The 27,521-nt window shown below is 40.5% G+C and overlaps 1 protein-coding gene across 50 annotated transcripts in view; it reads left to right on the top strand.

Annotated features, from left to right (window-relative positions):
* si:ch211-266g18.10 (microtubule-associated protein futsch) overlaps window positions 1-27,521 on the top strand; it is a 57,394-nt gene that overhangs the window by 9,192 nt on the left and 20,681 nt on the right. For 44 of the 50 annotated variants that reach the window (XM_063183879.1, XM_063183897.1, XM_063183890.1 and 41 more), the window contains exons 9-32: window positions 727-822; window positions 1,157-1,279; window positions 1,457-1,558; window positions 2,449-2,478; window positions 3,066-3,092; window positions 6,553-8,244; window positions 11,521-11,586; window positions 12,128-12,208; window positions 13,319-13,414; window positions 13,649-13,852; window positions 14,094-14,204; window positions 14,464-14,583; window positions 14,877-15,005; window positions 15,250-15,369; window positions 18,870-18,989; window positions 19,210-19,329; window positions 19,519-19,641; window positions 20,050-23,175; window positions 23,395-23,442; window positions 23,596-23,640; window positions 23,728-23,763; window positions 23,896-23,943; window positions 24,416-24,463; window positions 27,436-27,477. In XM_063183879.1, coding sequence (XP_063039949.1) covers window positions 727-822; window positions 1,157-1,279; window positions 1,457-1,558; window positions 2,449-2,478; window positions 3,066-3,092; window positions 6,553-8,244; window positions 11,521-11,586; window positions 12,128-12,208; window positions 13,319-13,414; window positions 13,649-13,852; window positions 14,094-14,204; window positions 14,464-14,583; window positions 14,877-15,005; window positions 15,250-15,369; window positions 18,870-18,989; window positions 19,210-19,329; window positions 19,519-19,641; window positions 20,050-23,175; window positions 23,395-23,442; window positions 23,596-23,640; window positions 23,728-23,763; window positions 23,896-23,943; window positions 24,416-24,463; window positions 27,436-27,477 — 6,753 coding nt within the window. The remainder of the gene's footprint in view (window positions 1-726; window positions 823-1,156; window positions 1,280-1,456; window positions 1,559-2,448; window positions 2,479-3,065; window positions 3,093-6,552; window positions 8,245-11,520; window positions 11,587-12,127; window positions 12,209-13,318; window positions 13,415-13,648; window positions 13,853-14,093; window positions 14,205-14,463; window positions 14,584-14,876; window positions 15,006-15,249; window positions 15,370-18,869; window positions 18,990-19,209; window positions 19,330-19,518; window positions 19,642-20,049; window positions 23,176-23,394; window positions 23,443-23,595; window positions 23,641-23,727; window positions 23,764-23,895; window positions 23,944-24,415; window positions 24,464-27,435; window positions 27,478-27,521) is intronic. The other 6 variants (XM_063183877.1, XM_063183878.1, XM_063183899.1 and 3 more) reach the window with 6 other exon arrangements.

Below are 27,521 nucleotides of genomic sequence, written 5' to 3'. Positions count from 1 at the left end.
TGGCAAAATAAACTTGGGTCCTCATCCAGGCTTGTTTACCACTGTTCCAGTTGTTTTGAACTTCTTAATTATTCCTCTCACAGTAGATATGGGCAGCTGCAGTTGAGTGGCAATCTTCTTGTAGCCTCTGCCTGACCTGTGAAGGTCGACGCACATCTGCCTCACTTGTATGCTGTGTTCCTTTGTCTTTCCCATGTTTAAGAGTGGATAAGAGAAATGGCCTCGGTGTCACGTCATAGTTATACCCCAGGGAAACAGGAAGTGATGAATTACTAATTAAATGTTCCTACATACTCTGGTAAACTTTGTAAACTACTGTAGAAATGACAGAAATGCTTCAATTATATTTATTTCCTGGGAATTGTTAAGGGTGCCAATAATTGTGGAACAGGTGATTTAATGAAAAATAATTATTTTTTAGTCAGGGATTTTTTTTATTTTCCTACAATTCATTTGAGTTGAAGGCTACATTTTCCTACAATTTTCAGTGTGACAGTATTCTTCTGCAAAAAACACTGAATTTATTTTAAGGCTTTTAACACATCTCAACCAGGGGTGCCAATAATTATGGAGGGCACTGTATTATATCTGCATATGGATAATGTGTGTGTATACAGTATAGTTTATAGGAACACTTATTCCAGGTGACACACAATTAAATATTCTGTTTGTCCTTCGGTGTCAATTGTCTGTGTGTCAACATCCATGTATGACTATTATTTGTAGGTACAGTTGGCATTGTAGAATGCTGCACTGACACTGTGTTGTCAGGAGTTTTCGGTGGGATCCAAACCGTGTCAGGCGTTCTTGCTGTTCCCAAAGGTATTTACATATACAAGTTCATGAGACATGTTGAGGCATTTTAAAATATTCATTTTGATAGATAAAAAAGGACAATTCATATCATTATTGTTAGTTTACTTTTTAGTATCCTACAGTATGTATAACTTATATTGAAAATATTGTATATTGTATTTTATATTGTATTATATATTTTATTTTGTACATATATTTGTAGAATTGCATATGTAGACATTGTGGTATATCAACAATAATAAAAATGTCAATGTTTTAATTGGGAATTACTTAGCATTGTGATAACTATGATTTTTATTGTCATGTATCATGTATCCTTTATCATTTGTGTTTTTATCAGGGTGGATATCAGAAAATATGAATATTAACCCACTGAACGCCGTCACTTATGCCACAGAGGGATTCCTCAGCTTCAACCAGAACGTCTTTGACTATGTCACCAGTTATTTCTACAGCAGTGAAGGTATAGTCTTATTTTAGCGTGAGAGACGTTGCTGACAGATGCTTTCGTAATCGGTTTTATGTTATTCATGAATATAATCACACTTAGCCTCCAACAATGAACACATATGTTTATGTCTTTTGCTGTTGCAAAACTCACTAAACTATTTTCATAGTAGGTTTTGATGGTTCTATTTAGAATTTGATCCGATGAAAGTTGTGAGTAAGGCCGTGGATGACCTTTCGGCCCGGAGGAAAAGGTTTTTGATCTACCTGTCCAACCTTTTGATGGAAGAGAAAGGTGACGGATGCCGATCATCCACTATTTTTTTAATCATATGTGTCTGACCTTAGCCCAACCAGGCTCAAGCTGTCCAAAGGGAAATTCGGCTGTGGCTTAAACAGCTAGGGCACTGTACTGTTAAGCCAGGGAACCCGGTTTGATTCTAGCCAGAGGTCATTTCCCAATCCTCCCCAATCTCTCTTTCCAACCCATTTCTGTGCACCTCTTCACGGTGCTATCGTAATAAAGGTTATAAATAAAGCCACAAAAATATTAAATAATAAGCAAAAACAAAAAGCTGTCCCGGGGCAGTTTCAGTTATGCACGGCTTTCGAAGGTTTGTAGGCTAAGCTTTCCAATGGTGTCCCACACATGGACATCTGATAATATTTGAAGATTTTGTGGTCATTTCAAAGTGAGTAAATGTTAAATCTTTGGTGATCGACTTGGACACCCGTCACGATCAAGCAAGCAAAGTGGGCAATTGCCTAGGACCCCTAGCTGAGCCGAGTGCTCCTGGCAATGTCTGGATACGTAGTCCTACTTGTATTTAAATGACAGCAGTGATAACTGGGTAAACTGTGTTAAATTACACTCCCGAAAAAAATGCAATGATACTGCTATCGAAATCTGCCTTGAACGGGCCCTTGGCCAATAGCTTGGAGAAAAAAAGGGACCCAAGAGGGCCCCTAAATACCTTGAAACAGCCCTGACAACTTGAGTCTGGTTTCTCTATGGTGTGGCGCATATTATCCATCATTTGTATCTTGTCTCAGACTTGAACATACTTCTACTTTACTACTTTACTACCATATTTTCGTACGTTTCATAGCTCTTGCTTTATTCCACTGGGGGCTAAGTGTGTGTTTATGTTCACATGCTTACGTATCTTCTTGCACCTGATTTAGATGATGGACCCCCCATGGTAAGGAGGAAAGGTATGTACTCTATATATTCCTGAATCATGCATTTACATGTTCCAGAACCATGTTTCCGGAATCATGGATTTTTGATTGAGATGTCCACACACTTGAAGAAGACCTCTACAGTCGAAACGTGGTCCTGCCATGCAAAAAAAAGGACAAAAAAGGGACTTAAGTGGGGGGCGCTGTGGCGCAGCGCTCTAAGCCCCCCACATTTGGGCTTGCATGCCCATCCACAGGGACCCCGGTTCGAGTCCGGTCGGGGTCATTTCCCGATCCTCACCTGTCTCTCTATCCCATTCGCTTCCTGTCACCATCTTCGACTTTCCTGTCAAATAAAGGCATAAAAGCCCCGAAAAAAAAGGGGACTTAAAGTGTGCAGACTTCTCAATCAAAAACCTGTATTACAGTAGCTTTTGCCATGCATTTTGACCAGGGATTCGCACATTTTTTTTCCTCTCAACTCTGTTATTATGGAATCATAAAAGCTGCCGAATTATTTTGAGCCTACAGCAATAATAAGTTTGACTGCCCATTCTCTAGTTGACCTATGTACATCACTTCATTAGATATTCATCCACATCGTTTGCTGTTATTCACAGGAGAATTTTTGCCGCCACTGGAAAAAGGTTTGTTACTGTCTGTCATGTAAAATAGCTTTAATTATTTTTTTTAAGTAGAGACAATACTGTGAATGCTTATGTCTTCTCTCTAAGATATTTATAATTGCTAATAAAAAAACAGTGTGCACTAAAAAACATATTGTACTAATGTGCAATAAAATCTTACATTCCTCTATTGCACTGTCACATGACCTTTCAAACTTATCTCTCTAACTACTTTCGTGTATTTAAAATTAAATGCATTCCACATTCTCACTGACTTAATCATTAACACTCAACACACTAACCTGGCTCTCACCTACATGTTTCCACTTAGCTTTTCGAGCTACACTTGCACGCAGATCTTGGCGGAATTTCTTATTAAGCGGGCTTGCAGAGCAAGGCCAGATTCTAGTAATCTCTAAGTAAAGTTTATGCTTGCTTGCTTGCTTCTCTTGTGCAGGGCAGTAAAAATAGAAAATGGATCTCCTCCTAGACCTTTCGAGATAGAGACACCGTTAAAACACTAAAACGACCGGCTCGGCTTGGAGATCATTTGTTGGATAGCGTCTCCGTGTGTCGTGTCGTTTTTTCCGTTTTTGGCGATTTTGTGCAAGTTTGGGTCCCCATTGAAAACAATGGTAGAACCTTCATGAACCAAGGTTCCGCCACTCTAGAGATCAGAGTGTAGGAGGCTTTTTCGGTCATAAAACATCAACACTTTCACCTAGAAGTTTAGTTGACGCGTTGTTAGCGAGCTCTATGGGATGTCTCCAAATTGTCAAAGTTTCATCTCCCAACTCCCATTACTTTTTAAATGGCAGGTGTGTAAAAACGACAGGGCTGGCTCCATGGCTTTTCCCATTGAGGCGTGAAGTGCCTTTTTCAAGAGGTCAACGCATGTTCCACAAGAGGTCCATTTGTGACTGACCACTCAGACCCATGTTGATTATCAAAGTTATATCATATGCAGTGTTCCTTAGATTACTTAAAATACCATGTTTGTCATTTAGTATCAATGGCAAAGGTCCTGGATTACAGATATGGAGGTTGTGAGTTCGAATCCCACTCGGACCCATGTTGATTTTCAAAATTATATCATATGCAGTGTTCCTTAGCCAATTTAAAATACCATGTATGTCATTTAGTATCAATGGCAAAGGTCCTGGATTACAGATATGGAGGTTGTGAGTTCGAATCCCACTCGGACCCATGTTGATTTTCAAAATTATATCATATGCAGTGTTCCTGAGCCAACTTACCATGTGTGTCATTTAGTATATCCCCAAAACGCAGAGCTACAACACTTTAAAGATAGCTGAATCGTTTGGCCCATAACTTCTGACTGGGTGGATGGATTTTTTCCAACATTTCTTTTAGCTTTGTTTTCTCGATAGTACTTTGTTTCATCTCTGCCCCAAAAGGCAAGCCCGCTTCCAGCATTTTCTGTGAGAATGCAATCTAGTTTGCTTAGCTTCCAAAACCTTGAGGCAGTCGAACAAATCAGGTTTGCGGGATTCTCAGAGATGTGACATAGTCAAAGAGGTTGTGACTGTTATTTCAGGCAATAATTGTAGCTCACATGGAGTCACATGTCGACATTGATTCTGCGATTTCAACTCTATTGGCGATTCTGTGAATAGTTAAGAGAGAGAGAGAAGGGAGAGCGTCATTAAAAATGTGAGACAAATGTTTTCTCCAATCATGTGCAAGGATTTTTGCGAGAACCATGCCTTCAGAAAGCTAGTCATACGACCATCGTATCAAGTGAATGTTTATGGATCAAGGCGGAAACCCTATTCATCTGGTGAGAGTCAGGTTATCAACACATTCCCCAACAAACTAAAATCTCGACCAGCACCCAACTGAAAAAATGACCAACAATAGAGAACATGCATGTTCACACACAGAAAATATTTAGAAGGTTAATGGCTTCAAATTACTCATGTCTGTAGTGTAAACATATGTCTCCATATTATTTGTTTCATTAATGCTTTTCGGTAACACTTAAGAATAACTACCTATTCACAGCTTTATAAAGACTATAAATAATTAACTAATTATCAACAAAATGTTTACAAATGTTTATAAAAGGGCAAGAAATACTATGTTAACACAGCAGACACCGCACAGTCGCATCAGTCCTGGAAGTTTCTTCACCAGAAGGCCTGAAACCTGCTAAAACTCACACAGTAGAAGTTGATTCCCACTCCACTGTGCAGTCGTAGTTTGGTTATTAGTCATTTACAAACATTTGTAAATGCTTTGTTAAATGTTAATTATTATTAAATGTTAATAAAGTGTTTATAAAGCTGTGAATAGGTAGTTATTCTAAAGTGTTACCTACTTGTCTTCATCATTCGTGAATGCTGTTTGGAAGCAAAACATGTGTTGATGTATTCTGATTCCGCATTCACTGCACTATCAACTCATGTGTGTGTGTGTGTGACCTGTTTGTGCATATGTCTGTTATGTGTCATGCCCTCTGATATACTGTGTGCAAAAAAAACATGTTAAACTAAACCGATTGTTACTCTTAAAAACGTGAGAAGCATGGGGTCTTTCTCAATTAAAGGTGGTGTTGTAAGTGCATTTCGTCTACATCTCACATGCTCTCTCACTCATCTCAAAGTTCTATGCTTACTGATCAGTAAAACAGACCTGACTGTGGTATGCTTATTACGCATGTAACTATAATGTACTATCGTAAATATAGTAAAGTACTAATGTATTAGGTACAATATACACATAAAGTGACATGTAGACACAATAGGCATACAGTATGCACAAGTGCAAAAGGTGTATCAAATCTCTAGTTACATAATTCTCACAGTCATGACCTTTCCAAAAATGTAAACACACGATAAATACAATACAATGCCATGCATTTCAATTTCAAATCAATTACATTCCACATAACTGACACTTACTGACCAGAGTACCTTACAGTGATATTAGATGGAGAGACAGAAACAGTGGAGCAGTGTGGTTAGACCCCTTGCTCAATGTCACGTCAGACATGGATGAGGGTGTGGAATTACACTAGTTATTTACTGCCACCGTCACATTCTTCCTCCTGCCATGGAACTCGAATCTACGACCTTCTGATCCCAAGGTCAACTTCCTACAGTAGCCATTAGGCCACAGCTGCCCACATCTATAGGCACATCGTACTCGCTACATCCGAAACAAAGTAACAACTACTCAGTCCGTTGTATGAAAACAGCATGGGAAACCAAGCCACCCTTTGTTTTTACTTGGAATGCCCTCCGATGACCTTTTAACCTTCAGGATGCCTTCATTTACACTCCCCTAAAACATCTCACCTACCGCCAACCTGACTCATGACTCATGATGTTTGCAGTTTTGAAGAAAAAAACAAACAAACAGAAAAAAAACAGTTGATTTCTTAAATAATGCACCGTGTTACATGTTATGTGATACACTAATGAGTCTGAGGTTGGTAACAAAGCAGATCATGAAACAGTTGCAGAGATACTGGGAACAAAGCAGCAGCAGGTAGAGAAGATGAAGGTGAAGCTGGCTACCGCCACCTGGCCAGAGCACATCCTGGGTGATGATGATGATGATGATGATGATGATGATGATGATGAAGAAGAACCAATCACAGGTTACCATGGCAAGCAGGAACAGGAAGTACTAAACCAGGCAGAAGGAGATGACATCACACAAGAAGCTGAAGCTGACTCTGAAGACACTGAGGAATCATCTCACACTGACAGCACTGAAGAAGATGATGAAGATGATGATGACCAAGAGGAAGAGATGGACAAAGCTCAACTAGCAACTCAAGATGAGGACGATGACGATGATCGTGATGATGACGAGGAAGACACTGAGGAGACACCTGACACTGACAACACAGAAGGAGACGATGATGAAGAAGAGATGGTCGAAAATGAACAGGAGAGTGAAGATGATGATGATGATGATGATGATGATGATGATAGTGATATTGAGACTGACACAGACGAAGAAGTCACAGAGGACATGGCAACAGCTGAGGAAGAGGATGGCACTGAAGACGAAGAGTCTGAAGAGGAGGAGGAGGAGGAGGAGGAGGAGAATAATGACATCAGTGATGATATTTCAACCAGCGAGGATGACGCTGAAGCAGAGTTCATTCTTGATGCTCAGCCTGACATTGCTGTCTCTGAGCCAGTCGACTCCATCGACATTGAAATAAGTGAAGACGAGGCTGAGATTGAGCCTGCTGTGGACACTGATGGCTTCGAATCATTCAACTCTGACAGTTCCGAGATAGGTGCAGATGAATTTGAACTTGATGCATCTGAACCGACTGACCCTGACCATCCAGAAACACCAGATGAAGAACCTGAAGACGCAGCAGACGAGGCTGAAGAGCAGGACACAATTGATAGTGACATACTTGGATATGAAACTGATGCAGATGATTCAGGCATATCTGAGGATGAGAATGATTATGAAGGCATGCAGGAGGAGGAGGAGGAGGAGGAGGAAGACAAAGAGGATTCTGCAGACTTAGACAATTTGCACATTAGTGAAGATGAAGGCGATAATGCTGCACCTGAACATGATGATGAGAATGAGGATGATTCTGAGGATGATAATGGTGAAGACTTGACAACGTTGCATATTTCTTTCCCTGAGACTGTAGATGATGAGTTCAGTCATGAGACAGAGAGTGATCATGGGGAAATCATATCTGAACTTTCAGACAAAGATTCCAGAGAAGATGATGCTGCTGCTGATGATGATGATGGCAATGATGATACAGAACTCAGCATGGATAGCTCTGAAGAGCAGCTCACAACTGATAGATCACTTTCCGAGCAAGACAAGATCAACTCAGATCCATTTGACATAGATCAAGCTTTCCTAATCCTCACAGACCAGATTCAAGAGTCCAGCATCACTGCCATTGAAACACCAGAGACTGATAATGAGCCTGACAACCTCATCATCGCAGAGATTCCTGACAATCACATTGAGGAAGAAGGCTCCATCATGGATGATGATGACAGTCCAACTGAGGAAGAAGGCTCCATCTTAGTTGACAATGACGACGAGAACAACAACAACAATGAGATCAGGAGAAGCAGAGGCGAGGTTGAGCTCTGGAGACTCGCAAGGCAGCTCCATGACAACAGAGTAGCACGCCGCGCCAATAAAAAAGGTATCAGTGTATTTTGTATGAGGTATGACTTTATATGGGATATTGAATAGTATTATACGTTAACATATTACCATTCATCTCATGATCATTGGCTAACTGCTTGAGTATGTTGACATTGATAAACATGATCTTCTAAATTGTCTTGCTTTTAGTCTCTAGTCTCTTTAATTATATGTTAACAATAGATGTGCTAGCTTCGCTTAAGCTTGTAATGCTATGGAAGCTTCTTTTGTAAATATAACAAATGTTTAATGTTAAACAGTTGAGTAACCTCCAACATCAGCACTTAAGTGAGTGGGAAAATACCTGTGTGTTCTAAAAGAAAGAAAGAAAGAAAGAAAGAAAGAAAGAAAGAAAGAAAGAAAGAAAGAAAGAAAGCTAACATTCTAGCATCAGCAATACCAGCATTGTAATACCAGTGTTTCCCACAGAAATTTTGGAAACTATGGGGGCAGCCGGGGTTTATTTTGTCCGGGGGGGGCTGGGGGGGGGTCCTTCTCACACGGGCCTTTTTTTTGGGGGGGGGGGGGTATTCTTGCAGCGTAAATGCAAAACGGCAAAACAATGACTACAGTATGACATTGGCGCATGGAGAAACTGTAGGCCTATATTTCAGCCATTTATATTTTGAGAAAAATATAGTAGCTACATATGATTTTACCCATGACTTGTATAATAGTAGTACATTGTCATTGTCAAAAAATGCAGTACAGTGAATAATTTCTGTTTACAACACAGTTTCATTCGTCCCTCATGCAGGGGTCTGGGAAACAATAATAAAACAAAATAGGAGCAGAGATAAGAATTTAAGAGCACTGTGAAATTGTTAACGCATAGACAAAAAGGGTCTTAGAGGGTAGGCTATGCCTTTTCCCCACACATATCTGTAGGCGTACACATTCTACATGAGGGGTGCTGGTCACAGGGCCAGTTTTTTCCAAATTCCTCCCATTAAAACATTTATGTCTATATTCACATTCATTACACATTAATTTCTATATGCAGCCCGATGTCTCCTCTGCTGTGTCAATGAAGGTCTGTCACCAAACTCATTACAACTGTAAAACAAAGCCTAGTGTTAGTAAACTCATCCCAACTGTCCCTTCTCTGAAGGTTTTTTATATTGCTCCCAAACCCAAGTAAACTACAACAACTTGACTAGGCTTTTGATCCCTGTCTTTCAAGCACTTGTGGTTCTCTCTATAGCAGGGGTGCCCAACCTTTTTTTTAACCAAGATCTACTTTTGAAGTTGATGGTCTGCCGTGATCTACCAAGTCAAATTCAAGGATGTCAGTATGAAAATTTAAGACCACCATTTATTAATCACCATTATTATGAACCAAATGTTTTCAGTAGGCTACTATGGCCGTATCTTTTCAGTGTGTTTTTAAAGTGTGTTGAATAGCCTATCTTTACAAAGCAATGCAGCACTGATAGTATGCAGAGATAATTTCAGTCATACACAAGTCATAAACAACTGAAACAATTTCAAAATGATAAACATTTGGTATATAAAAGGCACATAGGCCCTATTTCTAAAATATGATGAAGCATTATCATGCCGTCAGTGGTATAGGCTACAAATTAAAAAGGGCTCAGAAATTCACCATTTGTTATGGGTAAATAGTAGGCTACTAGAGAGAGAGAGAGAGAGAGAGAGAGAGAGAGAGAGAGAGAGAGAGAGAGAGAGAGAGAGAGCAATGAGAGAACTCATTGGATTGGTTAACACCCCTGTTAAGTGTGACTTCTTCTATGAAGGTTTTTTTTTTTTCAGCTCTCTGGGACAGTAGCACAGCACAGGCTTTCTATTGTGAGTTTGGCCAATCGTTTTGTCCACAACTGAAGCAAGAAACAGCACAAATTGAAGTGAATTCCATACATGTCAACAACTAACATTTCCCTTACACGCGGCACGCGATGTAAACGCAGTTAGCGATGATGCATGCGACTAGCGATTTGGACGAAGATCCTCGCATATCTGCGTGTCATAACGCATCGTTGCGCACATGTTCTGTTACTCACCCGATGTTACACGTGTGCACACATGAATCAACTGTAATACCCTTACGGTCACTTCCTAATGCTTTCCCCTCATTCTGTGTTACCGTGGGACTACTTACCAATACAGAGTCTAGGATGTATACTCCAGGAGGAAAATGCGAAGGAAATTCAAAATCGTAATTCAAATCGTTTTTAACAAAAACGGATATCGTTAAAAAAAAAAAAAAAAAAAAAAAGTAAAAAAAAAAAAAAAAAATTTTTTTTTTACATTTTCGTAAACTATGGCGGCCAAATTTAAACTATGGCGGGCCGCCATAGTTTCCTCAATGTATGGGAAACACTGAATACAGTATGTACAGTATATTAAAATAGAATTCCAGCAGGACGACTACAGACATTTTTATGTACAGTAAATATCATGCCAGTAATATTAGCATATTGACATCACAAAATGTGAGCTAACCAATGCTAGCAATGAAAGACCACATGTTCATGGTAATACATAATCATTCGCTGACACCAAATTACATATCCACCTAAAATGTGAATTTTTGTATGCCTCCATGTTTAGTGCTGTCAACTATGTATGTTGACCATAGGCATGATCGCAGGTGGGCAGGTGTTTCTGTGCCTTCCCCCCTTCTTTTAAAAAAATCTGGCCTATCCAATCAGAAGATTCTATTATTTTTATTCACTGTTATTTCACCCCACCCATTTAATATATTTTTTATTAGGCCTACTCTCTTGATATTGACAGTTGGCAAACAAGTGACTGTTCTAAAGCAATCTAATTGTACACAGTATGTTTGCGGGAGTTTGTTGTGCTTCTAATGGGGTCTCTGTCTGCCTAATCTCTGTGGCGGCTGCCCGTTTTTTCCAAAGCTCCTTTGTTCCAACCCTTGCAATAATGTAACGATTATTCCATTTGACAATGAGTTTCAATAGTTAAAAGAGCATCGTCAGGTATTCCACTTGGCCTATCGCAACTCAAGGTTGCTTTCATTTTTCTCATTAAGTGTGCTTTGTTTGGCTACATGGAAACTAGCATGGTTTACTTATTTTTGTTATTCTCAATGTTTGTTGGATTAAATGGAATGTGGTGACAATTGTGTTTAAGTGTGACCTACTTTCATACTTCAGCCTCAGAAATTGTCTGATCATTGATAGGTCGGAACCAAGGAGCTTCGGAGAAATAGCATGTCACCATTTCTGTCCTTTTACCTTCTCTCCATCCTTTCTTCATATGTGTACTCATGAATTAACTTCTGTTTTAGTTATTGAACAAGAAAAGCTCACCAAACAGCAGAAGGCAAGAGAAGAAGTATTCAATTTCATTCAAGGTACAGTGCATTGCTACCTTCACTTTGACTACGTGATAGAAACCAACTCCTGTCCTCAATCTGTGTTTGTGGCTTTGTGATTCGCTGACACCCCGCCTCCGTGGAGAAAACAATAAGGTTTCCCCATTGTCAGCCTAGCCACAAAGACTTTTCCTCATTCAACAAAAATTACATTTGAATACGTTTTTGTGAGATATTGAATTAAACTTCTGTTGTCAATGATGTCTTCTGACATCATTTTGTTTGTAGTTTGTAGAAAAGAGTCTGAATTTATTCATGAATTGTAGATCATAATTGGGCGTTAAATGAAATCCACCAAACTATTCCTTTTGGTAGGCTACCTAGCCTTCAAAATTGACGGTCTCAGACTCCCAAGCATGACCCTGAAGTTCGGACTAATGGCCTGTCGGACCAATTGACTCTCAGATTAATGGAAAATTAATTCTAAAATGTCTGGATGAAAGCAATCGTAAAGAGCACCGTGCAATTGCATGTGATGTATAGTATGTAGACAAGCTAATTAGCCTGTCTGATTCAACAGAATTAAAAGCCACCGAAGCTGAAAAAGAGGCAGCTATGCTAAGAGTTCAGGAAAGAGAGGAGTCCGAGGCAGAGGAGGAAGGTAAGCCCACAATATTACAATTAAACAAAAAGGTGAAGTGTTTCCATTACATAGACCATTCTGCGGTGCAGCACCACAGAAGAAAAACAAATTGATCAACAACACATGTCAATGGTAGTACACGCATAACTCTTGCACCACACAATGCACCATAGCACCACACAATGTTACTTGGTCTATGGGAAACACTTGAGTATTCTATAGGAAACAACTTTGAACATCCCTTTGCTAATGTAAACCATGACTGTACATTTTTTGTACATCAAAGATGTATTGCTCGTCCTCTTTTAACTGCTTCATTTGCATGCTAAAATTCATTCAACTGATAATGTGAACTTCGCTTGATATGTGCCCTTCAAACTTACTACCTTCCTTAATGATCTTAATGAGTCTTCATTTGACTACATTAATATATGATAACACGTTTGACCGCACCACATATGAACGATACTAAACGCTAATTGATGATTCTCACAGCTAGGCCTACATGCAATCATCATACTAGCGATCATCAACCGAAGTTGGTCCTTGCCATTGCCTCTATTCCCCTTATGGTACTCCAGGGTTAGAGAACTGACGTCATGGAGTCAGTGGCTTATTTATAACACATTGGCAACATTTCTCTGTCTACTGTTTCATTCAGAGCATTAACCAGGGATAATACACAGCACTCTGCTGGGCTGTACTGTACTGTACTGCAATGCACTGCACTGCACTGCACTGCACTGTACTGTACTGTACTGTACTGTACTGTACTGTACCTTACTGTACTGTAAAAGTAAGACACTTCTTGGGTATTTGCAACAATTACCCTACCTGCAGCACTGACTAAAAGCTTATACATTGAAAGGTGGATGTCAATGTTTGAAGTTTGTCTTATAACAGGAATGTCATGATACTGTAGATGGCCACAGACAAATTCCATGTCTATGAGTCATCAAGCTCACAGCTGTTATCACATTCATACACATTACTTCAGATGTCATCAGAATACCATGACACATTGCATCAGTGACATACCATGTGAAAACAATACAGTACGTTTATAGCAGTCATGCAATTCTTCAGGAAACAAGTCACATTACTATTTAAGCATGTGTTTGCTAACAGAGAAAACAATTGAAACGGAGAAACTGCCTGAAACGGAAATAACACCTGAACCACTGGATACCAAAGTGGCTGAAGAAGCCGAGCTAAAGCCCGAAGGTACTAAGACCTTGACCATGACCTTGACTTCTGTGCTTTCCTTTTACTTAAAAACTTGAAAATATACTGTAAATAAAAATAAATGCTTCTGTAAAATACTGACTACTGTAAAATAACCTTGCAGTATGTCAGTAGACATCAATACTACAGCAGATATATAATAAGTAACCGAGAGGAACCACAAATTACAGAATGTAGTCTTTACCTTTGAGGACTATGTTTGCATGCAAACAGAAGAGCCAGTCACACCTGCGGCAGAGCCAACACCTGAACCAGCAGTCACACCTAAGACAGAGCCAACTCCCGAACCAGCGGTCACACCTGTGACAGAGTCGATCACACCTGAATCAGCAGTGGAAGATGCAGAGGAAGCACTGGATGCGGAAGCTAAAGTCAGCAAGAAACGCTGGAAAAAAGTGGAGGGCTTAGTGGAAGAAGGTAACAAGAAAAATAACTTTCCCAACAAGTAATATAAGAGGCGTATAACAAAAATAGCCCAGTAGAGTAAAAATTATGGCAACCAAGAGCTTGCGACTGAATATGAATTTCATTTTTGTCGTCTTCTACATTATACTCCTATTATGCCTACTTAATGCACAATGAAGGAGGAAACTGCTAAGCAAGTTAAACAAGAATGTATATCGAGATCTTTACACTTGAGGACTATGTTTGCAATCAGAAGCAGAACCAGCAGTGGAAGAAGTGATTGAGGAACCAGCCGATGCAGAAGCTAAAATATCAAGTAAACGCTGGAAAAAGGTGGAGGGCTTACAGGACATAACACCAGAAGGTAACTAGACAAAACAACTTCCCCAAATCAGTCTCAAAAAGCAATATATACATACGCATCACAAAATAGCCAACTAGAGTAACAATGATGGTAACCTACAGCTACTCTCTTGAAAATAATTTCTCTTCTCCTACATTCTATTCCTAATGAAGAGGAAACAGATAAAGAAAAACAATTTTAAGTGATTAGCGTACGTATAGCTATACACTTACATTAGAAATATAAGGTCTTTACACTTGAAGACTATGTTTACAAACAGAACCTGTCACACCTGAAGCTACACTGGAAGAAGTGATTGAGGAACCAGCCGATGCAGAAGCTAAAGTCTCCAGTAAACGCTGGAAAAAGGTGGAGGGCTTACAGGAGATAACACCCGAAGGTAACGAGACAAAACAACTTCCCCAAACCAGTCTTTGGAGACCAAGTATAAAACTTCACAAAGACATGCAATACAAGCCATAGACACATCAGAAAAATAATCCAGGATGCAATAAGAATGTTAGCGATCTACAGCTAGCCACTAAGTATGGAATTAATTTGTCGTATTCTACATTCCACTCTCACATTGTAATGAATAATGATGAGGAAACCTATAAACCAAATAACTATAAGAGATTATAGACTACATTAAATTGGACAAATAAGGTCTTAACCCTTGAGGACTATGTTTAGAAGCAGAAGAGCCCATCACACCTGAAGCTACACTGGAAGAAGTGGTTGAGGACCCAGCCGATGCAGAAGCTAAAGTCTCCAGTAAACGCTGGAAAAAAGTGGAGGGCTTACAGGACATAACGCCAGAAGGTAACGAGACAAAACAACTTCCCCAAACCAGTCTCAAAAAGCTATATACCGTACGTATCACAAAATAGCCAACTAGAGTAAGAATGATGGTAACCCACAGCTTGTCACTTTAAAATAATTTCTCTTCTCCTACATTTTATTCCTAATGAAAAGGAAACGGATAAAGCAATTTTAAGTGATTATAGCTATTCACTTACATTATAAACATAAGGTCTTTACACTTGAAGACTATTTTCACAAACAGAACCTGTCACACCTGAAGCTATACTGGAAGAAGTGACTGAGGAACCAGCCGATGCAGAAGCTAAAGTCTCAAGTAAACGCTGGAAAAAAGTGGAGGGCTTACAAGACATAACACCCGAAGGTAACGAGACAAAACAACTACCACAAATCAGTCTCAAAAAGCAATATATACGAATCACAATATAGCCACTAGTAGTCACTAGAAAATAATTTATCTTCTTCTACCTTCTATTCTTAATGAAGAGGAAGCGGATAAAGAAAAAACAATTTTGAGTGATTATAGCTATACACTTACATTAGAAATATAAGTAGTGGGGTCGTATTAGGCTCAGTCATTTCAAATTGGTGTTAAAGTTTGGTTTTCACTTCCAAGTTGAAGTTTAGGGTCTATAGAAGAATTTGAGTTCGAGTGTCAAACACACAGATTACAAAATGGCCTGCGGGGGGCGCTCTAAAATATATAAACTGCTATAACTTTTGATTATTTAAACCAAATTTAACATATGAGGTATGTATGGATTCAGCATGAAGAGGTGAAACCGGCGACCTAAGTATGCGGTTACCAGATTAAAGACACACTATGTAATAAACACACTTTTAGCCAATGGACAGCAAAATCCGGGCTTTTTTAAGATAAAGGGTGGAAATGCCCTCAAAGTTGCAATGAAACATCATTTATTGTTACAAGCTATTGTAAATAAAGCCTGGGTTATCACTTAACTTGATTTGTTCAGAATATCCCTGAAGCACACAGATACTTAGGATACCTATACACAAATATGACTGCATAAAGCCTATGTCATACTTAGCACCCAACTTGCAACTTTGAGTTTATGAATTTAGGATCATGAGTAACAGCTTTTTTTTTCAATCAAGCCATCATTTTATTCACAAAAAACTTTATATCTAAAAGAAAGTAAATCAATAATAATAATAATAATAATAATAATAATAATAATAATAATAATAATAATAATAATAATAATAATAATAATAAGGATAATGATAAGGACAATGATAATGATGATGATGATATACTATGAGGAACAACAGTTTTTCCGGCATTCAAAAACAAACAGAAGACATATGGCTAACATTTATCCCAATACTCCACTCTACAATAACTATGACAGAGAACAGATACAATAACAGTCAGTGGTCAGTCTTAGAAATTGCATGTGCACTTTAACTCTGCCTTCATGCACTTGCACCAAGATCTGGCAGGTGTATTTGTACAAGTACTAGTACAGCTGCACTTCAGCTCTAGTTGGAATACATCTTTGACAACGGCATCTTTGGTAGTGTAGTCCAAATCTGGGAACTGTCCATTTGTTACCAGATTGGCAGGCATTTCTGATAAATGCAGATAATAGCATTTTTTATTCCTGTCAACTGTGCTGGTAACAAATGGACAGTTCCCAGATGACAGAGATGTCTTCATAACAGCAGATGATTGTGTCTTCCATGTATGAAATAGTCCTATAGTATTATTCAGTATGCTTGCCAAAGGCCTCTGCTTGCCCCCAGCAAGCATACTAATTGTTGTCCGACAGTTTATTATTTTGTATGCTTGCGGGAAAGCATACTAATTGTTCATCTACAGTTTATTATTATTCTACGTTTTTCCATTCACCTCCATTCATTAGTATGGTGGCTTTGAATCGTCGCAGTTTTAGAGATAGAGACACGGTTTGAGTGCCAAAACGAACAGCTCGAAAAGGGCTCAAGGTGGTGTATTTTTCGCTGGCCTACCCCCTTTCATTCGTTCACCAGATTCGTTTTCCTCAGTTTTCTCTCTGTTTCCCCCCTCATTGAAATGAATGGTAGAATGGTCAAGATGATGATGTCACAAACTGTGGCAGTTAGAGTGAGAGGTGACCTGTCCTGGGGTTTTTAATAGAATAAAATAAACCGCTTCACCTTTCGACTAGGTAAAGGCATTGTCAGAGAGGTCTTGGCTCTGAATACAAACTGTGTTAGATCATTTCCGTAACATAGTTCTTTTCACGAGACAGGGTTGTTAGCCCTGTGCCCAACCCCCAACCTGGAGGACCAGTGGATTGCTCTTCGTCTGGCCTCTACCCTTCGACCTGTCCAGCAAGGGAGGCCCTACCAGGAGATGAATCTCCAGCTGGCCTAGCTCTTGGGGTCACTGAGACACACAAGCTCCCCGACCGCGACAAGGTTGCAATCCCACGGGAAGTGTTAGATAATTAGCCAACTCTTAAAAATGTTTGAGAGAGAGCAGTTTTAAAATCCCTATGATGTGACCCCATTCACTTAGAAAAAATGTGTGAACAGCTCAGCGCATAGGCATGAATATGTCCACTTTTTGACTGAACCATTTGGCCAAGAAAAGTGATCTCAGCTTTGACATGAAGAACAGGGTTATGCCATTTGTGTGTCAATATCATTTGACAACTTGTAAAACTTTTGGAGATATGGCTGCACATATTACTCAGCTATTGACTGCCAAACTGTCACCTTTAGAATCTTCATTCATACACACACATGCAGCCTTGTAGAACCTGGACAACCATGGCCTAATATGCTGCTGTGGCCACTCTATACAGTAAGTGGTTACTGGGTATCAGGTGTTGGTCTGTCAGAGGGTTGCAGGTTTGAATTCCACCCTTACCTCTCCCTACCCACCCATTGCTGAAAGGCACCTGAAGCATCTCCATACATGCACGCGCCAGCACACAAACACAAACACAAACACACACACACACACACACACACACACACACACACACACTCACACACACACACACACACACACACACACACAGAGCTCTATCTCTTTCCCTCGTGTTTCTCTGTGTGTGCATACGACAGCTATGTGTGTGTGTGTGTGTGTGTGTGTGTGTGTGTGTGTGTGTGTGTGTGTGTGTGTGTGTGTGTGTGTGTGCAGAAGCCACAAGCATACTAATAGCATTGTCTCTCCGGAAATGCAGTCTTAATATAATAATAATAATTTAAATGATTGTATGTGTTAATAGAGTATGGCTTGATTGAAAAAAGCTGGTACTCATGATCCTAAATTCATAAACTCAAAGTTGCAAGCTGGGTCGTAAATATCACATAGGCTTTATGCAGCCATATTTGCGTATAGGTATACTAGGTATCTTTGTGCTTCAGGGATGTTCTGAACAAATCAAGTTGAATGATATCCCAGGCTTTATTTACAATAGCTTGTAACAATAAATTATGTTTCATTGCAACTTTGGGGGCATTTCCACCCTTTATCTTAAAAAAAACCTGAATTTTGCTGTCCATGGGCTAAAAGTGTGTTTATTACATAGTGTGTCTTTAATCTGGTAACCAAATACTTAGTCCACCAGTTTCTCCTCTTAATGCTGAATCCATACCTACCTCATATGTTAAATTTGATTAAACTAATCAAAAGTCATAGCAGTTTATATATTTTAGAGCGCCCCCCGCAGGCCATTTTGTTATCTGTGTGTTTGACACTCGAACTCAAATTGCTCTATAGACCCTAAACTTGAACTTGGAAGTGAAAACCAAACTTTAACACCAATTTGAAATGACTGAGAAAAATTGCACATGCCTACGACCCCACTAAAGGTCTTTACACTGAAAGACTATGTTCGCAAACAGAACCTGTCACACCTGAAGCTACAATGGAAGAAGTGACTGAGGAACCAGCCGATGCAGAAGCTAAAGTCTCAAGTAAACGCTGGAAAAAAGTGGAGGGCTTACAGGACATAACACCCGAAGGTAACAAGACAAAACAACTACCCCAAATCAGTCTCAAAAAGCAATATATACGAATCACAATATAGCCACTAGTAGTCACTGGAAAATAATTTATCTTCTTCTACATTCTATTCTTAATGAAAAGGAAGCGGATAAAGAAAAACAATTTTGAGTGATTATAGCTATACACTTACATAAGAAATATAAGGTCTTTACACTTAAAGACTATGTTCGCAAACAGAGCCTGTCACACCTGAAGCTACACTGGAAGAAGTGATTGAGGAACCAGCCGATGCAGAAGCTAAAGTATCAAGTAAACGCTGGAAAAAGGTTGAGGATTTACAGGACATAACACCCAAAGGTAACGAGACAAAACAACTTTCCCAAATCAGTCTTTGGAGACTAATTATAAGAATTTATCAGAAAAAGCAATAGAGATATCATGAAATATACCGTTAGACAGTAACATTATACATTCTATTCATACCTATATAAGTAATGATCAGGACAAAATTAGACCTTCACTTTTGAGGACTATGTTTATAATCAGAAGAACCTGTCACACCTGAGCCTGCACCGGAGGAAGTGACTGAGGAACCAGCCGATGTGGAAGCTAAAGTCTCTAGTAAACGCTGGAAAAAAGTGGAAGGCTTACAGGAGATAAAGGAAGAAGGTAACGAGACAAAACAACTTTAAAACCAACATTTATATACCTGTTGGTTACTCGACAATCACGCAAACTTGCAAAGGTTCTTTCAACATTTGGTAATCATAATCTTGCCCATCTCTTAAAGGTTCCTGATTGTTGTTAGATGCATGTTGGGTGTGCAAGTTAACAGACTTTGATACGACATCCCTACTAACATTTGACAATAATGTAATGACTACAATTTACATTTAACCAGGGCTTTTCATATTGCTTTGGAATATGAAGTCTTAAGATATATAATTTGTAATTAACAAATGGTTACACATTCCATCTTCATTGCTAACACCAAGTTGGTCTGCACAATCAAAAGTCTGTAAAATTCCCACACTTGTTTGTACTCTGCTACATTGTGCTTCATGTATTAATCCATAGAGCCTGCACCTCCCCCTGTACCAGTAAAAGAAAGAACTGAAGCAGAACCCATAAAGAAAGAACCTAAGCAAGAGCCTACAAAGAAACCAACCAAGACAAAACCTGCTCCAGTGAAGGAGCAAGCAAAGTTGATATCTGAAAAGGAAACGCCCCAGCCTGAACCTGAAAAGGAAAAGGCTGTGAAGAAAACTGTAAAAGAACCTGCCAAGCCTGCCCCTGAGAAGGAAAAGGCAAAGGCAGAAGTTACTAAAGAAAAAGCTAAGCGTGAACCTCCAAAGGATGACATTAAGATAATAGAAAAAACCAAGGCTGAACCAGCCAAGGCTAAGCCTGAAACTGCTGAGAAGAAAGCCAAACCTGAAGCAGCAAAGGAGAAAGCTAAGCCTGAACCTGCGAAGGAGAAAGCCAAGCCTGAAGCCGCAAAGAAGGTTAAGCTGGAAACTGAGAAAGAGAAGGCTAAACCAGAACCTGTGAAAGAGAAAGCCAAAATGGAAGCTGTGAAGGAGAAGGTCAAGCCAGAACCTGTAACGGTGAAGGCTAAGATGGAATCAGTGAAGGAAAAGGTTAAGGTAGAACCTGCAAAGGAAAAGGCTGAACCAGAACCTGTGAAAGAGAAAGCTAAACTGGAACCAGCAAAGAAGGCCAAGCCAGAAACTGTGAAGGAGAAGGCTAAGCCTGAACCGGCAAAGAAAAAGGCTGTGGCAGAACCTGTCAAAGAGAAACTAAAGCAAGAACCTCCAAAGGAGAAGGCTAAGAAAGAACCTGAACCTGTGAAGGAAAAGGCTAAGATAGAACCATCAAAGGAAAAGGCCAAACCTGAGGCTGTAAAGGAGAAGGCGAAGCCAGAAACTCTGGCTAAAGTAGTACCACCAGTGGAGAAGGCTAAACCCGAACAACCAAAGAAAAAGGCTGAGCCAGAACATGCAAAGGAGAAGGCTGAAAAAGAAGCTGAACCTTTGAAAGAGAAGGCTAAACTAGCGCCACCAGTGAAAAAGGCTAAACCCGAACCACCAAAGAAAAAGGCTGAGCCAGAACCTGCAAAGGAGAAGGCTAAAAAGGAGCCTGAACCAGTGAAGAAGAAGGCTGAGCCAGCTAAGCCTAAGAAAGAACCTGAGCCTGTGAAGGAAAAAGCTACTCCAGAACCACCAAAGGAGAGGGCTAAGTCTGAAGCAGCCAAGAAGAAGCCAGAGCCAGAACCCGTAAATGAGAAAATAAAGCCTGAACCAGCAAAGGAGAAGGCTAAAAAAGAGCCTGAACCTTCAAAGGAGAAAGGTAAACTAGAACCAGCAAAGAAGAAGGCTGAGCCCAAACCTGCTAAGGAAGAGGCTAAAAAAGAACCTGAACCACCAAAGGAAAAGGCTAAGCTGGAGCCTGTAAAGGAGAAGGCTAAAAAAGAACCAGAGCCTGTTAAGGAGAAAGCTAAGCCTGAACCGCCAAAGAAAAAGGCTGAGCCAGAACCTGTAAAGGAGAAACCTACGCCTGAACCTGTAAAGGAGAAGGTTAAAAAAGAAGAACCACCAAAGAAGAACGCTAAGCCTGAACCTGTGAAGGAGAAGGCCAAGCCTGAGCCTGCAAAGAAAAAGGCTGAGCCAGAACCTGTGAAGGAAAAGGCTAAAGCTGAGCCAGCAAAGAAGAAAGCTGAGCCAGAACCTGTAAAGGAGAAACCTAAGCCTGAACCAGTGAAGGAAAAGGCTAAAAAGGAAGCTGAACCCGTGACGGTGAAGGCTAAACCAGAACCGCCAAAAGAGAAAGCTAAACTAGAACTAGCAAAGGCGAAGGCTGAACCCAAACTCGTTAAGGAGGAGGCTAAAAAAGTACCCGAGGCCGTGAAGGATAAAGCGACTCCAGAACCACCAAAGGAGAAAGCTAAGCCTGAACCTGTGAAGGAGAAGGCTAAAAAGGAACCTGCTCCTGTGAAGGAGAAAGCTAAACCTGAACCACAGAAGGAAAAAGCTAAGCCTGAAGCACTTAAGGAGAAGGCCAAGCCTGAACCTGCAAAGAAAAAGGCTGAGCCAGAACCCGTAAAGGAGACACCTACGCCAAAACCTGTTAAGGAGAAGACAGTAAAAGAAGAACCACCAAAGAAGAAAGCTAAGCCAGAGCCTGTGAAGGAGAAGGCCAAGCCCGAACCACCAAAGAAAAAGGCTGAGCCAGAACCTGTGAAGGAAAAGGCTAAAGCTGAACCTGTGAAGGAAAAGGCTAAGCCTGAACCAGTTAAGGAGAAGGCTAAGCCTGAACCAGTTAAGGAGAAGGCTAAGCCTGAACCAGTTAAGGAGAAGGCTAAGCCTGAACCAGCTAAAAAGAAGGCTGAGCCTGAACCAGCTAAAAAGAAGGCTGAGCCTGAACCTGCCAAGCAGAAAGCTAAAGCTGAACCAGCAAAGGAGAAAGTTAAGCCTGAACCAGCGAAGAGAAAGGCTGAGCCTGAACCTAAAAAAGAAGAACCACCAATGAAAAAGGCTAAGCCAGAACCTGTGAAGGAGAAGCCTAAAGCTGAGCCAGCGAAGAAGAAAGCTGAGCCAGAGCCCGTAAAGGATAAACCTAAGCCTGAACCTGTAAAGGAGAGGGTTAAAACAGAAGAACCACCAAAGAAGAAATCTAAGCTTGAGCCTGTGAAGGAGAAGGCCAAGCCTGAGCCTGCAAAGAAAAAGGCCGAGCCAGAACCTGTGAAGGAAAAGGCTAAAGCTGAACCTGTAAAGGAGAAGGCTAAAGCTGAACCTAAAAAGAAGGCTGAGCCTGAACCAGCTAAAAAGAAGGCTGAGCCTGAACCAGCTAAAAAGAAGGCTGAGCCTGAACCAGCTAAAAAGAAGGCTGAGCCAGAACCAGCTAAAAAGAAGGCTGAGCCTGAACCAGCTAAAAAGAAGGCTGAGCCAGAACCAGCTAAAAAGAAGGCTGAGCCAGAACCAGCTAAAAAGAAGGCTGAGCCAGAACCAGCTAAAAAGAAGGCTGAGCCAGAACCTGCCAAGGAGAAACCTAAGCCAATGGCTGTGAAGGAGAAAGCCGTCCTTGTTAAGGAGAAGGCTAAGCCACAACCAGCTCCTGTGAAGGATAAGGCAAAGGTAGAACCTGTGAAGGAGAAGGCCAAGCCCGAACCAAAGGAAAAAGCTAAACCAGCTAAACAAATAAAGGGTAAGATATGGAGATGCAACACTACATTCATGACTAAAGTTATTATGAGAGTTTTAATTATTTAAACATCAGACACTGTGAACGAAGGAGAACATGATGTCCATGAGATGTCCAAGCATACAATAATATTTGACCAAAGTTTCAAACAATAAACAATAGATGGACCTACTATATTAGTCCTTTATAACACTGCTGATAAAAAAAACTCATTCTTGGCAGAAGCCGAAGTTGTGAAGGAGAAGGCCAAACCAGTGGCACCTGTCAAAGGTACGTAACTCAAAATGTTTTTATCACAACAATTCTCAATGATTCAGCTGTGATATATTAATTAATAGCATTAATTGTTAGCATAATGACCAATCTATGCTAAGATGCATAAATATTTGAGTCACTTGACATGTGCAATGGTGTATTTTCTAGAACCAGTGGCTAAAAAGGAAAAAGTCAAACCACTACCAAGAAGAGGTAATTGCAGTTTTAAGTCTATGGTATATTTATATGTGAATGCTGAGTGTATCCTCTAAAGGGATTTTCTTGTCATTTCTCTGACAGTCTTTGCTATACCAAGAGTGGCTCCAACAAAAACAGGTTTTTTTGTCATTTAAGATTTTCTTATACATTTCACACATGTATGAACTACATATTGACATGTAGTCTAAGTAAAAGCAGCTTACATGTTTCTCATGCTAAATAACTATAATACTTTCCTTCCTATCACAGAACTTGAATCTCTGAAGAATATCACCAAACCAGTACCTGCAAAGAAAGGTAATGTCCATGTTTGATGTTATACCTTGATATATGCTAGGGAATAGCCTCAATGTAATGATGGGTAGCGAGCCCCATAACCCAGATGCTGACCCCTCTTTGACCTGTCCTCACCTAACATCTCTTATTATGGGGGCACCTGTCAGACTCACCTAACATCTCTTATTATGGGGGCACCTGTCAGACCAAAAAAGGGATTTGATTGGATTTTCCCTGTCATTGCCATAGAGATTTATTTTCTATTCCCATTTAGGCAGCTAATGGTTAGGGAGATGGTCCTAAGATCAGAGGGTTTCGTATTCGAATGCCAACCTTACCTCCTACCCGACACCTACATCCATGGAATAATTGCCCTTAAGCAAGGCACCTAACTCCACATTGCTCCAACACCCTGTGTGCACATGCTTTCCAATCTATACGTAACTACAATATTTTAAAACATATAACCACAATATTCTCCTTACCATCACAGAACTGGCATCTCTGAAGAATATCACCAGACCAGTACCTGCAAGGAAAGGTAATATTTGACTCTATACCTTGATATTTGCTAGGGAAGGGCAATAGTGTAATGGGTAGTGAGATCATCAAAGATGCTGACCCCTCTTTGGCCTGACTTCACCTAACACATATATGAAAATGAATTGCGTTGGGACTGGATTGTCCCTGCCGTTTGGCCTAGAGCTTTCTTTAGAGTTTTGAGTTATTTGGGCAAAGAATATACATCTCTAGCAAGTGGTGACACTCAGGTCTTTTATGGGAAACAGTCAATAGGGGGCGTTTTGATTCATTTTGAGTCAAATCCGCCATTCTGGAATGAACAGGTAGTCACGTACGCCACTCTGTTATGACCAGTAGCCATAGCAACGTTCTTTGGCCATAGGAAAGACTGCGGATCTAATGCTAAAGTTAGCACAATATGGCTAGCTACTTTGGCAACTTTAGCCTTATAGATAATTAAGTTCTGCACTGATTGTGCTGAAAAAACACATGAGATGGTATAAGCATTCATAACTGAAGAATTTCCGATAGTTATATCGATGTAGTTTTACCGTATTATGTAGAAATCCTGTACACATTCCCAATGCATTCCAATGTAATTCATCCGATATTCATTCCAGAATGGCGGCAGCGGCCGAAAATCATGGGGCCGAATGTTGCAATGGACGTTGTATTGAGTGTCACTTCCTGTTAGCTCCACCTTCTTTGGTTAGATGGAGTAGAAATCCCTTTCCTCCTGTTGATATGGGATTTGTAGTCAAGTTGTGTCAAGTGTACTGTATTGTCAAAAAGTTACGTAACAGGGTTAGCACTGAATGTATAGCATAGATGTGCAGTTGAACTAAACATATAAGTAAGACATTGGCAGTAACCACACACAAACACTCTCTCTCACACACACACACACACACACACACACACACACACACACACACACACACACACACACACACACACACACACACACACACACACACACACACACACACACACACACACACACACACACACACAATGTACAATAAAAACTAACCATACTTAACTAACATACTGATCAATTCATTTACTTTCTTACACACACACACACACACACACACACACACACACACACACACACACACACACACACACACACACACACACACACACACACACACACACACACACACACACTCCATGTGAGGTAATCTGTGATGAACACTTCAAGGAAATGCATGTTTTTCACAGACTCCATAGCTCGACCAACAATGTGCCTGCTAACATGCAAAGCTTGTGTACACAACAGTGTCATTACACCACTGTTAAAAATACTATAAATACAAAAATGCTATAAATAAATGGAGCCTATCAACTAAGGTAAGCGAAAGTCACTGTGCTGCTTTGGGTGACCAGTAGAACTATAAAGGGAGAAGACATGCATGTGCTCAATGTGTGTAGCATACGGTTGTCCATATTACTTACAAGTTTTGGCAAAGGACGCGCTCAACTTCTTGGAAAAACGAAAGTCTTTGGGTGCGAGATCAGTGCGCACTGATGAAGGCTTGATAGCTGAAACGCGTTTGCTTTTTGGACATGGTGGTAATATAAATAAATAATGAGACGCAGTTTTGTGAGTGCGGATTTTTCTTCCTTAAACATATTACTTACATCCACAACAATAAATATTTATCTTCTCAAGGCACCTAGTAAAGGTGGTAGGTGTTTGTTGTCAAGGTTGCCTTAGCAATTAAGTGCTGGGGGAAACCCTGGCCCAAGCATTGTTCCAAATCTTAAGTCAGCTCTGCTTGACATTTTGTGGGAGGGCTGATTGTTGAGGGGGGGGATGGGTGCTGTGAGTGTAAGAGTTTTGCTGTGCACCTGTGTTGTAGTTGCGTGATACATTCATTGTGTTTAACTGTTAAGCTTGAATGTGTCAGGAGAAGATGTGTATTTGTGGAAGAGCTGCCAGCCCTGAAAATACGCAATATCATATGACATTACTTTTGGACTTCATAGACTGTATGAGGGCAAGAGGGCATTTTTCACATTGTAGATCTTGGTAGGCCGAACAGCCATAACAAAGAAAGAATTTGGCTGTAATTCACTCACATCTCCTTATTTCTGATGTTTTACATGGACACATTGCGATGATTCGAATGGTAAATGGACTGCATTTGTATAGTACCTTTACATTGTTAGCCTGGCCCTGACCATCCTATAATACTACAATTTCATTTAGTATTTATGGTCTGGCATTTGTTTGCTCTGAAGCGATTGCATGAAGCAGGAAGTTTGCACTCAGTTATGGTTTGAAATTATTGGACACCTCTCACCCAATCGCCGGCATTTACTCAACAACAACATAAGCGCAGACCAATGGCTCTGGCGCAGATGTGTACGTCATTGTCACGAGCGTCCTCCCCCTTTCGCCCCCACGGGCGCTTATTCGCTTATTGGCTGTTTTCTGGGGGGGTTAGGGGGGCGTTGCGATCAAAATCCTACTGCTCCAGGCACTCCACAGGGAAGCACGGCCAGACAACCTAGTGGAGCCAATCCTTTGGCGGAAGTATGTAGGATGGCTCTCGAGGCTATTACATTGTATGTCTCACATTCACTCAGTCATGCTCATATTCACAACCCAGTGGCAGTGGCTGGCACGCAGGGTACCACCCTGCGACTGGGAGCAATTTGGGTATCTTGCTCAAGGACACATTAATGGGGTCAGGCAGAGCATGGCTCAAACCTGCAACCTTCTGGTTGCCTAACAGGAAACTCTACCACCTGAGCCACCACCGTCACACACATACAGAAAGAAGAATGTTGGGACTTTTATTTAGAACATGCCTGACTGTCTGTTTGGTCTGTCTCGGACAGAGGCTGCGTTCCCATCTCATGAAGAGCTGACATGAAACTTAAGAACCACATGGATTTGAGAACACAGCTGTGCTAGAATTTCTAATGCATTATAATGCATTATATGCAATATTGAAACACACTATTCTCTGCCTTCAGAGCCAGAACCTCCCAAGGAGAAGGCCAAACCTGCTAAAAAAGGTACCACTGCTAGCAAATGCTTCTAGAACAGCATACGCTATTGG

The sequence above is a fragment of the Engraulis encrasicolus genome, chromosome 19, assembly GCF_034702125.1.
Source record: "Engraulis encrasicolus isolate BLACKSEA-1 chromosome 19, IST_EnEncr_1.0, whole genome shotgun sequence".
Taxonomy (NCBI): Eukaryota; Metazoa; Chordata; class Actinopteri; order Clupeiformes; family Engraulidae; genus Engraulis; species Engraulis encrasicolus.
This window is presented reverse-complemented; position numbering and strand designations above follow the sequence as displayed.